This window comes from Ovis aries, chromosome 6, assembly GCF_016772045.2.
Source record: "Ovis aries strain OAR_USU_Benz2616 breed Rambouillet chromosome 6, ARS-UI_Ramb_v3.0, whole genome shotgun sequence".
Lineage (NCBI taxonomy): Eukaryota > Metazoa > Chordata > Mammalia > Artiodactyla > Bovidae > Ovis > Ovis aries.
In genome coordinates, this window is record NC_056059.1 from 11106148 (window position 1) to 11124399 (window position 18252).

The 18252-nt window shown below is 37.2% G+C and overlaps 1 protein-coding gene across 2 annotated transcripts in view; it reads left to right on the top strand.

Annotated features, from left to right (window-relative positions):
* Positions 1 to 18252, top strand: part of LOC101112819 (N-deacetylase and N-sulfotransferase 4) — a 343774-nt gene that overhangs the window by 280682 nt on the left and 44840 nt on the right. For both annotated transcript variants that reach the window (XM_027970794.3, XM_060417521.1), the window contains one exon: positions 11031 to 11213. In XM_027970794.3, the coding sequence (XP_027826595.2) occupies positions 11031 to 11213 (183 nt within the window). The remainder of the gene's footprint in view (positions 1 to 11030; positions 11214 to 18252) is intronic.

Here is an 18252-nt window from a genome sequence, read left to right on the forward strand (position 1 = left end):
TTTCTGGCTTAGGCCATAAAGACTCCCAGGATAATCTGTTAATTATTATTTCTTTAAAAAAAAAACTGTTTGATTAGCATTATTTTCTTCATCAAGCCTGCTCCAAATTAAAAACAAAGGTTTAGTTTTTTACATAAAAACCCAGAAAAAGTCTTCCATATTATAACAGTCAAGGGTGTGGGATGTTAAAGCATCAGCTGAGAGCAGTAATTAATTATAAACGCCTGTGGCGACGCTCATCTTACATGAAACCACACTGAAAGTCACAGGGAACGAAAGAGCTCCCTCTGCTTAGAGAAGCAGGCTGAGTGGTTGAATCAATAGCTGGAGTGTACTCAGTAGAGATTTAAAGACGTGAACTAAATCATTCCTGCATTTTTCCTGTCCATCTGCCCTAGAGATGGTGAAATATGCTTGACTCTGGACCTTTCTTTGCTTCTCTTTCTTCCTCTTACGCTCTTCCTTCCTGCCATCCTGCCGTCTTCCTTCCTTCCGCCCTCCCTCCCTTCCTTCTTTCCTTTCTTTGTTCCTTTCTTCTTGCTCTTGTCCTCTTTTTCTTTCTCCTTCTAAAACCAGTTTTAGAGAAAGACATTCTGAATGGTCTTTTGAAATCAATGTTTCTTTAATATTGAAAGTTTGGAGTTATGATTCAATTTCTAGAACATATTTCTATTAAGAAATATGCTAATCTTTCCATATGAAATAGCAATTTCTGTCTTCACTGTGTATTATTTTGAAATGTTCAGAGTCAATAATCAGTTGAAATTGTATATGTGTAGTGATATAAATATTGAAGTAGTGACCTATTTCTTTCACTTCTAAGAACATTTAATACATAAATCAAATTTTATGTTGGATCAATTCTAGGAAAAGTTTACAAAGAAATGTTAGTTTTGACCTAATGTTGTTACAAATAAAATCTACCAGATAATTAAAATGATAGAAGGAGAAAAAGCAGATAAACTTGTTTCCAAAGTCTCTGGCAGAACCTTGGGTGTGAGCACTGATTGTGAATTCACATGCCCAACTTTGAGCAATGATTTGCTGGGATTCCATCTATAATCTCAGAGAGAACATTCAAACCCTTTAATCTTCATGAACCTTTTCTCTAAAACAGGGTGAGTTCTTAGTACTTAATCAATACAACAAAAATGAACATCAAGCCCCATGGCAAAGTTATATAAATAAATTAATACTATGATTCAACAGCATCATGTGTTAAAAAAAATCAATCATTGATCAAATTTCAATATATGATACTTAAAAAAAAAATATGGGGAGGGAGGTGGGAGGGGGGTTCATGTTTGGGAATGCATGTAAGAATTAAAGATTTTAAAATTTAAAAAATAAAAAACTAAAATTAAAATTAAAAAAAAAAAAAAAAAAGTGGTATAATTCAATAGTGAATTCCAAGCTAATGATGGGCTTTTAGACTGAGTGCCAGAGTAATATAACTGTGTTAGATTTGGGCAAATGTTCCTTACTTTTGGCATCTGAAAACACAGACATATGCATATACCAAGTAATTAGTTGCCCAGGACTGAAAAGGTAGTATTGGGGTGCCTCTAATTATAATACAAGAATTATGTCATAAGTGCTTAAAGCTGGTAATGTTGGTATAGTGCTTAAAACTTGGTAATGAGTGCTTAAAACTTGGCAATGTTAAGCATAGTTTAATTCTTAGTATCTCTTGGTGGTTCCAGCCTATGTTCAGAACAAAAAGACATAAGATCTCCTTTTATAGGAAATATATGAGTACAATGCCAAAGCCCATCAGAGGAACCATCAGAGATGCCTTCCCCTATATTCCATCTATCTTCACATTTTATGAGAACTAAAAGCCTAATCAAATATTTAACAGCCTAATGGACATATTTTTAAACACAATGAACTCTTTCTGGAGAGCAGCACACTGACAGGGCCACAGAGGCAAAAATGGAAACTAACTGCTAATATTTAATGTTTATCTGTGCTGTGGCATGAAGACAGGGCTAGCTGCCTTAAAACAGGGTACATTTCTTCTTGCTCTGCGAAGTTATTGTATCTTCCTGTATTTGTTATAATACTGTGCTTTTCCTATGAACCAGGTATCTGACAACTCTGTGAACGATTGCATTTTTAGAGGCACTATAAGGCACAGAATTGATATCCAAATATTTCAAGAGTACTTTAAATAAGAATATATGCTGTAAAAATGATTTTAAATTCCAATTTAAGCGACTACACTTGATTTTCTGGTTATGGATATTAGCATCCATACAATTTACGGTGCCATTGTGTTTGTCATACAAGTAGGAAAAGCCAGAAAACTGTTCTGGTATTGGCAGTCTGAAAATATTTTTGCTCAATTTAGAGAAGGTTGATGCTTCATTTTCTGGATAAAATAAAGCCTTCCCCCCCTCTTTTTTTTTCCCCTTATCCTCTCTACTTAATAAGACAGGCAAAATAAAATGGTATACAAAACAATTGCATGACTTGGAGCTAAAGACTCAGAAGAGCAGTCACTTGCCCATATTTACAGAATAATATTTTGTTTGTCACTGCAACAGGCTGTGCTTTCATCCATTTAAAAATTAGCCTTCCCATGGCTCAGCAGGGGAAGAATTCACCTGCAATTCAGGAGACACAGATTCGATCCCTGGATTCAGGGTAAGATCCCCTGGAGGAGGAAATGACAGCCCCCTTCAGTATTCTTGCCTGGGAAATCCCATGGAAAGAGAACCCCAGGGGTTACAGTTCAGATGGTCACAGAATCAGACACAACTGAGCACGTGCGTGATGAAAAGAAAGGTTATTCTTTAGAGTCCCATTATTTTTATCCAATTCCCTGTTACCAACATTTATACATCACTTTATTTAAAACCTCCTCTTTCTTTGAACAGTAGATACTGCCTTCAATGGATTATTCCGCAGGTCATGATTTTCTTAAATTTGGTGAGTGTGTATTGCACCTGACATCGAGAAACTCTGTTTTATCTTTTTAATGAATAATTAGACTATGAGAGTACCTTCCAGCTTGATTTTAATTTTTACGACAGATTAAAGGAAGAATTTAGATTTCCTTCATGTTTGGTTATGATGGAGTTGAGAGTGCGGAGAGTGAGGGAGAGACATACGTCTCAGAGACAATGACAAGGGGGAGGCAGCCCAGAGGCCAGCGTGGTGACAGAAGCCTGGCCTCAGAGACCAGGAAGACTTGCCAACAGGGGGCCTACTGACATTAACATTGGATATCTTATTCTTAAACTCATCCATTGAACATGATATCTATGAAAGATAAAGCACTGCTTGTCTGAATCCATGCAAATCTCTGAGCTGCAGTATTTCCAGATCCAGTGGGTTTGCATTTGTAAACCATTTGCAGCATGTATCACAGTCGTACCTTTTCTAGATGATGCTTTGGGAAGTATTGGGCAAAAGCAGTTTTACTATATCCTTAAGGAAATAACAATCAGAATAAAAGCACTGGATAAGTGGAGGGACATATTGTTTAGTTGCAAAGTCATGTTCGACTCCCCATGGACTATAGCCCTCCAGGCTGCTCTGTCCATGGGATTTCCCAGGCAAAAATACTGGAGTGCATTGCCATCTCCTTCTCCAGGGGATCTTCCTGACCCAGGGATCAAACTCACATCCCCTGCATTGGCAGGCAGATTCTTTACCACTGAACCATCAGGGAAGCCTGTGGTGAACATATATTGTGTAAAAAATAGTAGAAATATATTATGTCTGTAAAAAATTATTTACAGCTATTTTATACTGCATTTCTTTTGACTTTCCTTATTTATGCTTCTAACAACATCCAGTCTTAATTTGTCTTACTCTTCCTCCATGCTCTGAGTAGTTGTTTGTTTTTTTTTAAATAAACAAGACATGTGGCCAGAAATCCTAAAACTAAAATGTTCTGTCTGCACAATAGGCACTTTTAGCAACTCATATATGCACAGTTAAGCTGTACTTACAGAATTTTTCTTCTTAAAGTGCAGTCAATTGACCACGTACCAGCACTAATTTATTTCTAACCAGTAAAACATGTACGCATGCTGCCCGGTACACAGCTATTGCTTGTTGTGGCCAGGTTGCTCGCCTTTTTTCTCAGCAATGGGACGTTTAAATGCAGAGGCGTGCCTCAGCTTAGAACCACACAATGTCTGCAGACTGCTTTCTTCTAAATGTGGATTTTCCATTTGCCTTGCATCCGTGTTTTACTTCCTTCAGAAAGCACAACTTGTTCTCCTAAGGAAGTTCTCGATAAACGACAAAATTAGTAGGCCGCAAAATCTTTTAAGAGCATTATGGCAATGCCCACTCTATAGTATATATCTGCTCATGATATAAAAATAATTTTTACCATATTCTCCAAGTAGTATTTTTTATTTATGATTTCATCAGATTTTAGACAATGATAGGTGCCTTAAAATTCTATCTTAAAATAACAGTGCTAGAGGGCAGGTGGTAGATTTCTAGGACCTTATAATATTTCTTCAGACATTTGCCTGCAGCCTGCCTGGTTTTTCATAATAATTTCAGTCCTGAGGAACTATAATTATCCTGGAGAATTCTACTTATACTGTCTTATTTCTTAATTACAGTAGTGACATGAGATAAATGTACACTTATTGGGATCAAATGCATGTTATTTTGTGGTGATTACAAAGACGTTTTCATGACAGCAATTGCAATTATATGGTTATCAACTAGTGATACTATGTTATGTTCTAAAAAGTCTATAATTAAGTCCTGCCAAGAGGGCACTTTCTATTTGGAAAAAAAAAAAAAAATTGAGCTTAAATGTGAGAGAGAGTTTGACCAATGTAAAGACCCTGTATCTGTTCAAATGATTCTGCATGAATCTCGAGATCATTGTATCAACTAACATTTGAGGGATTTAATTTAAATTTCTATCTAAACAAGCTTTGTAAAGAATATTCTTTAAAATGGTTTTTCTCTCCTTTGACCTTTAAAATAAAAAGCTTTGAATACACCCTGCGGGCTGGGTGGGGGGCAGGTGGAAATTGACTGGAAATATGATAGGTGTGATACTGCCTTCAAAGATAAATTTGTAGCCTATCTGTAAAATTATTTTCAAATACTATAAGTTGTTGCCTTCAAAATAATCATGTGAGTCCAAAAATAATTTATGTTCTGTCATTCTGAGTTAAAAAAGAAAATCTTTATGTTGCCAAGATAATACCTAGATTTTTCTACTTTCTTCTATAGAAGTATTCATATCCTTGGTCTTCTATTTTCAAAAAGGCAAAAGTAAAGCAATGATGGATGTCAAACTCTATGCATGAAACTGTTTAGGTGAAGGTTTGGGGTATATCATATATCAGCTTTGCCTAGGTTTTAAATTCTGCTCTGCCATTGAATGTGGGACCTGAACAAATTATTTAACTATGCCTCAGTTTCTTCATCTGTTGAAGGGGACAATAACCATACCTGCTTTATAAGACTGTGGTGAGGACTTAATCATTTCATACATGCAAAGGGCTTAGAGTTATGCCTAACACATAGTAAGTGCTATATACTTGGTGATATTTTATGTAATTCAGGATTTTGAGGGGAATAGTCCAAGTTCTCCCACTCTCCTCCCTACCTTCAGCCATGGTGAGGAGTATCTTCAACCAGCTTAGTGGGCTGTCCTCAGAAGATCCTTTTCAGCCTTTTAGTAAAGGGCATTCCTTGAATCTGATGCCTTTAACTTACAGCTTATACTACCTTACCAGAGTGCTTTTTTCTTAATTCTTGTGCAAGCTAAAGCTCTATTTTTTCTAGTTGTATTGAGATATGATTGCCGTACTGCATTAAGTTCAAGTTCAAGGTGTATAGCACAATTACTTGACTTTACATACATTATGAAATGATTACCACAATAATTTTAGTGACTACCCATTATTTTATATAGATACAAAATTAAATTAGAAAAGAAATATTTTCTCCTCATGATGAGAGCTTAGAATTTACTCTGTTTACAAGTTTCATGCATAAGATACAGAAGTGTTCATTGTATTTATCATGATGTACGTTATATCCTTTGTAGTTATTGATCTTGTAACTGGAAGTTTATACCTTTTGGCTACCTTCATCCAATCCCTCCTCCCTCTTCCCACCCCCTCGCCTCTGGTTGCCACAAAGCTGATCTCTTTTTCCATGAGATTTTATATTTGTTTGTTTGTTTTTGACATACAATTGATGTACCACACTATCTTGGTTTCTGGTATACAACATAGTGATTCATTATTTCTATACATTTTTAAATGACCACCGCAATATGTCTAGCTACCATCTACCACCATACAAAGGTATTACATATTTATTGGCTATATTCCCCACACTGCACATTTCATACCCATGAGTCATTGATTATGAAGCTAGAAGTTTGTACCTTCTAATCTCCCTCACTTATTTCTCTCCTCCCCTGAGCCCCCTTATCTCTGGAAACCTCCTGTTTGTTTTGTGTATCTGTAACTCTTGTTTCTGTTTTGTTCTGTTTGTTCATTTTTGTGTTTTAGATTCCACATGTAAGTGAAATCATACAGCATGTGTCTTTCCCTGTCTGACTTATTTCAGTCAATATAATACCCTCTAAGTCCATCCATATCACAAATGGCAAGATTTCATTCCTTTTATGGCTAAGTAATATTCCATAATATATATGTGTTCCCATATATATACATATATATATATGGCATCTTCTTCATCCATTCATCTAGTGATCGGCATTCAGGTTGCTTCCATATCTTGGCTATTACAGATAATACGGCAAAAAAGATAGGTATGCATGTATCTTTTCTAACTTGTGCTTTCATTTTCTTCATATACATACCCCAGAGTAGAATTGCTGAATTATGGTAGTTATCTTTTTAATTTTTTGAAGAATGTCCATACTGTTTCTCACAGTAGCTGCACCAATTTACATTCCTAGCAACAGAGCATGAGGATTCCTTTTTCTCCACATCCTATCCAACACTTATTATTTATTGTATTTTTTTGTAATAGTCATTCTGACAGGTTTGAGATGATATCTTCCTGTGGTTTTATTTGCGTGTCCCTAATAATGATGTAAAGCATTCTTTCGTGTGCTTCTTGGCTATCTATAAGTCTTCCTCCAAAAAACGTGTCTATTTAGACCCGCTGTCCATTTTTTAAGTGGGTTGTTAGGACTTTTGTGGTGTTTTGTTGTTGTTGTTTGAATTCTTGATATACTTTAGATCAGTCAGTTCAGTTCACGCGTGCAGTTGTGTCCAACTCTTTGTGACCTCATGGACTGCAGCATGCCAGACTTCACTGTCCATCAACTCCCAGAGCTTGCTCAAACTCATGTTCATCAAGCCGGCGATGCCAACCAACCATCTCATCTTCTGTAGTCCCTTTCTCTGTTTACCTTCAATCTTTCCCAGCATCAGGGTCTTTCTAACGAGTCAGCTCTTTGCATCAGGTGCCAAACTATTGGAGCTTCAGCATCAACATCAGTCCTTCCAAAGTATATTCAGGACTGATTTCGTTTAGAATTGACTAGTTGGATCTCCTTGCTGTCCAAGGGACTCTAAAGAGTCTTCCCAACACTGCAGTTCAAAAGCATTAATTCCTTAGTACTCAGCTTTCTTTATGGTCCAACTCTCACATCCATACATGACTACTGGAAAAATCATAGCTTCAGCTAGATGGACCTTTGTCGGCAAAGTAATATCTCTGCTTTTTTAATATGCTGTCCAGGTTGGTCATAGCTTTTCTTCCAAGGAGTAAGCATCTTTTAATTTCATGGCTGCAGTCATTACCTGCAATGATTTTGGACCCCAAAAATGTAAAGTCACTCACTGTTTCCATTGTTTTCCAATCTATTTACCGTGAAGTGATGGGACTAGATGCTATGATCTTAGTTTTTTGAATGCTGAGTTTCAAGCCAGCTTTTTTACTTTCCTCGTTCATTTTCATCAAGAGGCACTTTAGTTCTTCTTTGCTTTTTGCCATAAGGGTGGTGTCATCTGCATTTCTCAGGTTATTGATATTTCTCCCGGCAATCTTGATTCCAGCTTGTGCTTCATCAGGCCCAGCATTTCGCATGATGTACTCTGCATAAAAGCTAAATAAGCAAGGTGACAATACACGGGTTTGACATTCTCCTTTTTCAATTTGGAGCCAGTCTATTGTTCCATGTCCTGTTCTAACTGTTGCTTCTTGACCTGAATACAGATTTCTCAGGAGGCAGGTAATGTGGTCTGGTATTCTCATCTCTTGATGAATTTTCCACAGTTTGTTGTGATCTAGACAGTCAAAGGCTATGACATAGTCAGTGAAGCAGAAGTAGATGATTTTCTGGAATTATCCTGGTTTTTCTATGATGCAACAAATGTTGGCAATTTGATCTCTGATTCCTCTGCCTTTTGTAAATACAGCTCAAACATCTGGAAGCTCTCAGTTCATGTAGTGTTAAAGTCTAGCTTGGAGAATTTTGAGCATTATTTTGCTAGTGTGTGGGATGAGTGCAATTGTGCGGTACTTTGAACAATTTTTGGCATTGCCTTTCTTTAGGATTGGAATGAAAACTGACCTTTTCCAGTCCTGTGGCCACTGCTGAGTTTTCCAAATTTGCTGGCACAATGAGTGTGACACTTATCTTTTGAGTGCAAATTTTCTGGCATATTGAGTGTAACAGCACCATCTCTTAGAATTTGAAATAGCTCAACTGGAATTCCATCCCCTCCACTAGCTTTGTTTGTAGTGACCTTCCTAAGGCCCATTAGATTTCACATTCCAGGATGTCTGGCTCTAGTTGAGTGATCACACCATCATGGTTATCTTGGTCATGAAGATATTTTTTGTATAGTTCTTCTGTGTATTCTTGCCACCGCTTCTTAATATCAGTTGAAAAGGACATCTTTTTTGGTGTTAATTCTAGAAAGTCTTGTAGGTCTTCACTGAACCATTCAACTTCAACTTCTTTGGCATTAGTGATTGGGGCATAGACATGGATTACTATGATACTGAATGGTTTGCCTTGGAAACAAACAGAGATCATTCTGTTGTTTTTGAGATTGCACCCAAGTACTGCATTTTGGACTCTTTTGTTGACTATGAGGGCTAATCCATTTCTTCTAAGGGATTCTTGTCCACAGTAGTAAATATAATGATCATCTGAATTAAATTCACCCATTTTGGTTGATTTTAGTTCACTGATTCCTGAAATGTTGATGTTCACTCTTACCATCTCCTGTTTGACCACTTCCAATTTGCCTTGATTCATGGACATAATATTCCGGGTTCCTATGCAATATTGTTCTTTACAGCATCAGACTTTACTTCCATCATCAGTCACATCCACAACTAGGCTTTGCTTTGGCTTTGGCTCAGCCTCTTAATTCTTTCTGGAGCTGTTTCTCCAATGGCATATTGGCACCTACCAACCTGGGGAGTTCATCTTACAGTGTCACCTTTTTGCCTCACATACTGTTCATGGGGTTCTCAAGGAAAGAATGCTGAAGTGGTTTGCCATTCTCTTCTCCAGTGGACCACATTTTATCAGACCTCTCCACCATGACCCGTCAGTCTTGGGTGGTCCCACATGGCATGGCTCATAGTTTCATTGAGTTAGATAGTAACTCATATTTTAGATAGTAACCCAATAAAGTTCTACTATTTTTAAGGTGAAAGATGTCTTCCTTACATGATATTACTCTTACTTTTCTCATGAAGTTAATGAAATAATTGTATTAGTTGTTCCAATATATATATGTAAATGGTAAATAATAAAATGTATTTTTAAAATGCCTATATGTGTATATGAGGTTGAGGAACAAGTACAAGCATTGTATATGGTAGAAAATGTTGAGCTCCCTTTTTAATGAGTTGCATTCATAATTTCCTCAGTTTAGACCAAGATTATGCAAGTTTTCTTTTATTTGGTATTATTTTTTTCATTCCAGCTGCAATCCTTGATGAGTTGTATATAAGATTATATTTTTAATCACATTCAAATTTTTGTTGCTCTCTCAAGAGCAATCAATCTAGATTTTTACTTTTTCCTAGACTCTGATCCACAATACCCAATTCTACAATATATTTAGTTAATCCTGTGGAAGGAAAAGTTATAAAAAAGTAATAAATGTGGAAGAGTAGTTGGCTAAAGGCAATCAGTGGCTGTGCAAACATTAACAGTTTCTTTATTGCAATAAAAATTCCTCATTAGACCACAAAAAGACAAGTTTTCTTAAGTTTGATTTCATTTCAACCCATATACATACATAGACTAAAAGTTCTGAAACAACTGTTTAATTTTAAAACTGGTATGATTCTGGTTCTTTGCTAGTCTGGAAATTATTAGATTATTGAATTTGATAATGTTGATTCCACAATAGGGAAAAAGCTAATATGTAAAGTAACGCTATACTTTTAATGAACAATGAGGTTGGCCTATCCCAATTTCAATTTTTATTCTTAGAGTGAGTTTAAGAGTGACTTTGAAATAGAAATCAGATGTGTGATTTTCTACCAATATTAGTCTTTGCAAACTGCCATAACAAGACATCACAGACTGGGTGGTTTAAACAACATACATTTATTTTATCAGTTTTTGAGGTTACAAGTCCATGATGGAGGTGCCAGAAAATTCAGTTTCTTCCTGACTTAAAGACAGCCATTTTCTGGCTGTGTTCCCAATTGGCCTCTCCTCTGTGCATTGCAGAAGGGAGGGAGAGAAAGGGAGAGCCAGAGAGAAAAGGAGAGAGAGAGGAGGAATGCACTGTGGTATCTGTTTTCTTATAAGGCAACCAGACCATCAAGTTAGGATCCTTATGACTTCATTTAAGCTGAATTACCTCCCTAAAGAACCTACCTCTGAATACACTCACATTGGGAGTTACAATTTCAACGTGTGAATGTGGAGGGCAGGACTACAATTCAGTCCCTAACGCCACCTAAAATGATAATTGTACTTATAAAATTCCACGTTTAGGTGAAGTTCTTCTTCGAGCTTCCGTGCCACTTTTTAGCATATGCTTATGATATTTCTGGTCACTTTTATTTTTCAGATCAGCATTTTCATGACCCATTTGTCAAACTATGGGAATGACCGCCTAGGTCTGTACACCTTTGTGAACCTGGCCAACTTCGTTCAGAGCTGGACCAACCTGAAATTGCAAACTCTGCCTCCGGTGCAACTAGCACACAAGTACTTTGAGCTCTTCCCTGAGCAAAGAGATCCTCTCTGGCAGGTAACACTGAACATTCTCTCCTGGGGCAAAAGAGAAAAAACTAGCAATTTGTGAGCACTGAATTGATGTTGGCAACTCTGCTGGAAATACTATAGCTGGCATTTAACACAAGCTTCTTTTTTATCCAGTAGTTGTATTCTCTTCAATCATGCTTTTTATTTGTTTTGTGGATTAAGTATTTGCATTTGGGGTTTGTTTTTCTGCGGGTTTGTTTGTTAGTCAGTTGGTTTGGAAGTTTTGCCTAGAGGATATTGTTTCATTGTTGGTATTTTCTGAGAGCTAATCATTTTGACTTGCATTTAGCGTGGCCACTGACTAGCAGGAAAATGGTTAGGTGTTAGGTGTCTAGTGTTGAGGCAGTCCAAGTGCAGGTTGGAAAATAATTTCCAGACATAGACCATTTCAGAAAGGAGGAAGTTTGTTAAGAAAAACCAGCAGAGATAAAGTGGGCACTGCGAGTGCAGTGGGCCAACACCTCTTGACAGGCCTGGGAGAGTCAACCATTTTTATGAGTTAATAGCCAGTTTTTATAGCCTCAAGACAAAGGAAATTCCTGCTGGATGGTTTGCATTAGGTGATTGGTTGGGGTGCTGTAGTGTGTTTACTGGAGTGGGCGTCTTTGCCTAACTGGGAGTCAGGGAGCTTGTTAGTGATTACCAGGGGGCTTTTGGTAACAGTTACAACTTTGGAGGTGACCTTGGTTCTGGGCTCTGCTTCTGTGGCCTTGGTGCAAGGCCTTGCATCTGTGGCCCTGGGGCAGGACCCATCATCTAAGAAGATGGTCTATCCAAGTGGCTCAGCAGAAAAGAACCTGTCTGCAATGCAGGCACCACAGGAGGCATGGGCTGATCCCTGGGTCGAGAAGATCCCTGGAGGAGGAAAGGGCAACCCACTCCAGCATTGTTGCTAGGAAAATCCCATGGACAGAGGAGCTTGGTAGGCAGTCCATGGATAGCGTTGCAAAGAGTCGGACACAACTGAGCATCTGACCACACAGAGCACATGTCTAGGAAGACAGAAATCAAGGGCCACCATAGTCTAAATGGCTATAAGTAGACCTTGATATGTACGTGTTCAACACAGATAGTCTAAATAGAAAAGGAAAGGCTTTTTGCTTCAAGCCCATACAGATTCTATCTTTAATATGTCTTCAGGGTTTTGTTTTTAAATCCAGTCTTTCACTAGGTCAGATCTACTGATAAAGAATTGTCAGTTTTAATTCAACTTTTTGTGGGAGCCACTGAGCCTCAGGGCATGAAAATGTAAACTAGCTGCTTCTTACCATTTATCTAGGAAAATGCTACCTTCTACTCTCTTGGTTCTTTATGCATCAGATTACATTGACCCACACAATCAATAAGCTGACTGCAGAGAGCGGATCAGATGGTCCCCTGCTAAGTAGTCAATAGAGGAGTAGCATCCTCATTAATGAGAAATCACTGTGAAACAGGCTTCTTACCATTTCCTCTCCCTCTCTTGTGTTTCTCTTTATTCCATAATTCATGTTACATGCCCTTCTGTGTCTATATGGTTAAAAAAAAAATCCGCCATATGTTTATTGAGCATCTCCTATGTATAAGGCAAGGCTAATTGCTCTAGAAAATTCAAAGAAGAATAAAATGCAGTGCTTTCTCTCGAAGTCAATAGAGCATTTTATTATTATTTTTATTCACTGTTACATATTTTAAAATCTGTTTTAAAACAGCTACCGTAAGTCATACTTTATTTTAATGATTAATTCAGCACTTTGGTGTATATGTTAAGTAGACAGATAAATAAAGGCATAATTTTTATAATGTGTTTACTCATACTACATAGATGTTGAATTTCATGAAGGCAAAACCTTGTGTCCCATAAATGGTAGTTAAAAGTGCTCACATACTTATAAAATTGATAAATCATTGATAGTAAATCAATTCTTTTCTCACATATTTTTATTTATAAGATATCTATAATTCATGGTATAGGAACAACAAAAAGTAGCCAAATTAACCAAGGTGATAGATGATCTAAAAAATGAGTCAGTGGCCCCAAACTCTACTATCTTCAGAGGGAAAAAAAAATGCTTTTTTAAATGAAAAATTTATACATCTGAATGCTGTATGCATTTTTAAAAATAAATAATTGTGTTCACTGATAGTTTTCCATCTCAGTGACACTACTTGTTTTCTTTGGAAATGAGCATAATCAAAAACACATCAGCTCCAATAAGACTTGGTCAATATTATGGTTTTAAATTTGATGATCAAATGTTAGATATTAAATACTGTGCTAGTTGAATAGGGGTATAAATGAAAATTAGAAAAAGAAAATAGCATTATTCCTTAGAGAACTGCATCACTTTGGAAGACATAAGAACATATGCATACCCAAAGAAAAAACGACATTTGTGAGTGTGACTTATAATTTTGAATAGCATCATAGAGGTAAATTCCCAGGGAGTTCTTAAATGATATAATTAATCAGAAAAGGCATCAGATAGTTCACAAATTTAAGTTGCTGTTTTCATTTATATTTCTATTACTAAAACATAGCTTATTATAAGAGTATTTAAATAATACTCAAGAGTAAATGTTTACTAAAAGTCTCTTGTTTTATTACATGAATTATATAATTTATATGGTTACTTTTAACTGAAAAATGAAGTTGTAAACATTTCTTACTAACTAAGGTGCCATGTGTTCCTAAATGTATTTAAGAAAGAAAACAAGGACTAGTAAGGAGAATTGCAGTTAAGTTGAACAGGGAATTATTCACATATATGAGATTTTGAGAACCATAGACATTGAAGCAAAACTTTTCCAGACATAAAGGGTATCCTGTGAACTAGTGAAGTTGCTCAGTTGTGTCCAAGTCTTTGTGACCCCATGGGCTATAGCCTACAAGGCTCCTCCATCCATGGAATTTTCCAGGCAAGAGTATTGGAGTGGGTTGCCATTTCCTTCTCCAGGAAGATATTCCTGACCCAGGGATTGAATCCAGGTCTTCCGCATTGCAGGCAGACACTTTACCGTCTGAGGCACCAGGGAAGCTGGAAAACTGCAAATGCTCTAGTGAAGATAAAGGGCATAATACTTTTGATTTCCTTTCGATGGTGGTTTTCTCTTCTCATTTCATATTTATAATAGCAAGCAAACAAAACAGCTATAAGCATCATTGTGTCCTTTATATAGCATCAATTTAATTTTACAAAACATATATAATCTTGAACTTCAAAGTGTTGCTCAGTCATGTCTGACTTCTTTGTAACCCTGTGGATTGTAGCCTGTCAGATTACTCTGTCCATGGAATGTTCCAGGCAAGAATAGTGGAGTGCATAGCCATTCCCTTCTCCAGGGATTGAACCCAGGTCTCCCGCATTGCAGGCAGATTCTTTACTACCTGAGCCACAAGGGAAGCCCCACATGTAAGCATAACCAACACTAATTAAATGTTTTACAGTCCATTCATCACAACCCTGAAGAGATAAGATCAATTAATATTATGTGTCTCTGTCACTACTATGCATTCTGTAAGTTGAATGTTGCAGATACTGTATTATATTTATTATAAACATGCCTTTTTATTTAGTGCATTTCACTTTTAAAAAGTCAACTGTTATCTTTCCTTAGATTTTCAATTCAAGCTTTTTTATTGCCACAAATAAAAAGAAAATGTGCAAAATGATAATCTTAACAGCTATTTAATTTCCTTTGGCTCCTTACGTAGATTTTCATTAGCACCAACTAACAGATATGTGAAAACATCTTTGTCACCTAATTAAAAAGTGCAATATGAATATCTGTCAATGGCCAGCAGGGAAAGTACAACGCAGAATGTTCTCCCTTCACTGGAAGTGGCTTCTTTTAAAGTTGTTTAATATGAGAATATGTACTGAGCACGCAAAGAACTCGATCCCTAGAGTCCATCCTCCTCAGTGCAGTCCCTGGTGTGTAAGATTCTTAAAATTATACTCATAGATTTCTATTAATTCATGCCCCTTTTTGTTTGGGTGGAATAATCACTATAAAGCATAAAGGAATAAGGCTTCCTGTTTTTTGTTTGTTTTTTTTAACTCCCATTATAGAAACCCAGACCCCAACATGGAGGCAGTTGGAAGGTCAGATCATTGCACATTCACTAATCGATGCTTTTAAGCTCTCAAGCTGTCAGGTTAGCTCAGTCTCAATCTCCAGTCAGTCACTCCAGGGTCTCACTGTCAATAAATGTGCCAAGCGTGATGTGGATTCCTGCTCGCCTGTGTGACCAAGGGAATGCTCAAAGAGCTGCAGCCCCTCTCTTTCCAGGCCAGTGTCTCTACGAGTAAAGAAACGGGAACAAAGCCACAGGGTGCTCACCTTAGGGATTTAGCACCTTGGTAGATTCTCGCTGGGCGATCATCTAACTCCCGCTTAGAAATGATGAGATCTGAATGTCTATGACATAAACAAAGCACGTGGTCTAGTGATACAAACACTGTAGATTCTATAAGTTGGTGCTGACACGGAGAATTACGGATTGTAACAGCAGGAGGCAGTGGGGCATCTAGCTCAACCTATTCATTTTAGACACCTGAAGAGGTACAATGTCTTGTTCTAAGTTACTTGACTTATTAGGGACAAGTCAGAACTGAAGCTCAAGTTGCCTTATTATTCCTGGAACTCCAGTTTAGTCCCAACCACACCAAGATGGTAGTTTTATGTTTAGAATAATAAATATACTTCTATCCTTGAGTGTCTATGTAGAACGAACTATCAGGAACACCTTGTGACTTCAGAAGCACAGGATGGAGTACTCTGTGAATTGATGCAAACAATGCTTTTGAAATACCTGTATAATAAAAAGAAAGGTCTTCGCCTTCATGGAATTTACAAACCATTATAGCTCCTGGTTATAGGAACAAAATGACATCATAAATTTGTCTTCATATTTTCCCCCTTTTTGTTCACTCTATACCTTATTTATGACTCTATTATTGCACTTACCATATGGTATTGCAGACACTTCTGCTTGTCATATACCAGCTCATGCAAACCTTAAAGGGTAAGATGTTGGTCATCTAGAACCTAGCATTGTACCATAGCTACTGTCATTAAAATTATACAAATGTATCAGCAAACACAGAGGGTATGTGCAAAAAAGCGATGAGTGGCGCACTTGTTTCTTGGTAAGAGAAGGCATATAATGGGACATGACCTTGAGGAGCACATGCGAGCCAGTCAGGAAGGCTTTGTGAGCTGTCAGAGTAATTTGGGTTTGATAGGCAACAAGTGTGTTCTGAAGATGAGCGTGAAATACCTTTTTCAGTGTTGGCCAAACAAGATTATACCAGAAGTTTTTGTTTGTTCTTTTCCATGACAAATGAGAACGGGGAGGAGCTGCAGTTAGGTAATAATCTAGATATGAGAGAGGGAAGCGCTGAGTAGCTTCCTGGCTATGGGGGGAAAAAGTGAGCCTTAAAAGAAAAAGTGTTAGAAATTGTTTGTGGGTGAGACCCTGAGATTAAAGGAACTCTGATATATAAGTAATTATCCCCGTAGCTGGGGAAATAAGAGTTCTATAATTTCATAGTCTTCACTTCCCTTTATTCATCTTTCACCTTTCTGGTGAAATAGTCAGAACAACTTTTATCACTTCACACTTGGAGCAGAGGCACAGATTTCATCATCATCTGATCCATCTTTCCTAATCACCATGTGGATTTATGTGTTACAGTACTACATTTCTCATCTTAATTCAGAATAATATTTAAACCTTTCAGAAATTCTTCCCAAATACTCAAGTAATTCCTCATGATTTTAATTCTTTTAGTATTTTAGTTATTTAGTTTACCATGAACCATTTCATTCTTTTGATCACACAAAAGACATCCAGAAATGGTGACGTAAGTCATGGATTTTTCTTTTCCCATCAATCAGTTGCAAATACAGTCTTGTCAGGTGTCAAATTCTCCACACAAGTACCTTACTAAGGTTTCATCATGGTAAAACTACTTGCAGATAGCAAAAGAGAAAAAAATGATAATACTTTCATACTTGATGAATCAAAATCACCATCAGATAACTATTTTGAACCCCTAATTCAAGTATAACAATAAAAACTGAATTTTTTGTGTATGCCCTACAGAAATGTCTGATAACTTTTAACATACTCTAAGTGAAACATTATATGAGACCAACCTATTAATAAGAGTTTAAAATACAGTTTCTTTCATTGAGTTGGTTATCCAGATTCCCTGATAGTATATTCATAAAACCATAAATAATAACATAAGGCATTGTATGCAAGAGTGTACAGTCATGTTTGAAGATACTCAGAGCTACAGGGTAAACTGGTCTCTTCCGCCTGGGGTCAACTGTGCTTTTGAGAATATTTTATGGGAAAATACAAATAGTGTGAATTTATTGAATAAAGATGGTGTAATATGGTGAAGAATGCACAGGTGTTTAGGATAAATCAGAGGTATTTTGTGCTTAAAGCAATTCCTGTGGCACTATTACCATGATCCACACATGAACCACAGGCCTCTTTCACCAATCTCACCCCCAGAGGTGGGCATTTATGCACCTTTGTAAATCAGACCGGACTTCCCAGGTGGTGCTAGTGGTAAAGAACCCACCTGGGTTCGATCCCTGGGTCAGGAAGATCCTCTGGAGGAGGGCATGGCAACCCACTCCAGTGGCGGGCTACAGTCCATAGGGCCCGAAGAGTCAGACACAAATGAAGCAACTTAGCATGTAGACACGAATCTGAGTACTTAAGCAGAAAAGTTTTCTGAATAAGAATCAGACTATTACACAGGAATTCTGTGGAGAGGGCATTCATTGTGGATCAGTGGCACACAGAAAGGAAAAGCTTTTCCAAGGAGCTGATGGACTCCCTGGCTTATACGATGTGCAGGTAGAATCGAGTCTTTGCAAAGATGGTGTGTGTCTCAGAGTTTCTCCATAAGGATTTGCTGACTGAAGCACTGAGGATACATATCCCTAACCTATTAAAATTCTTCATCAGTGTGTGTGGATTGTATTAGGCTTAAATGACTTTGAGAGACAAAACATTG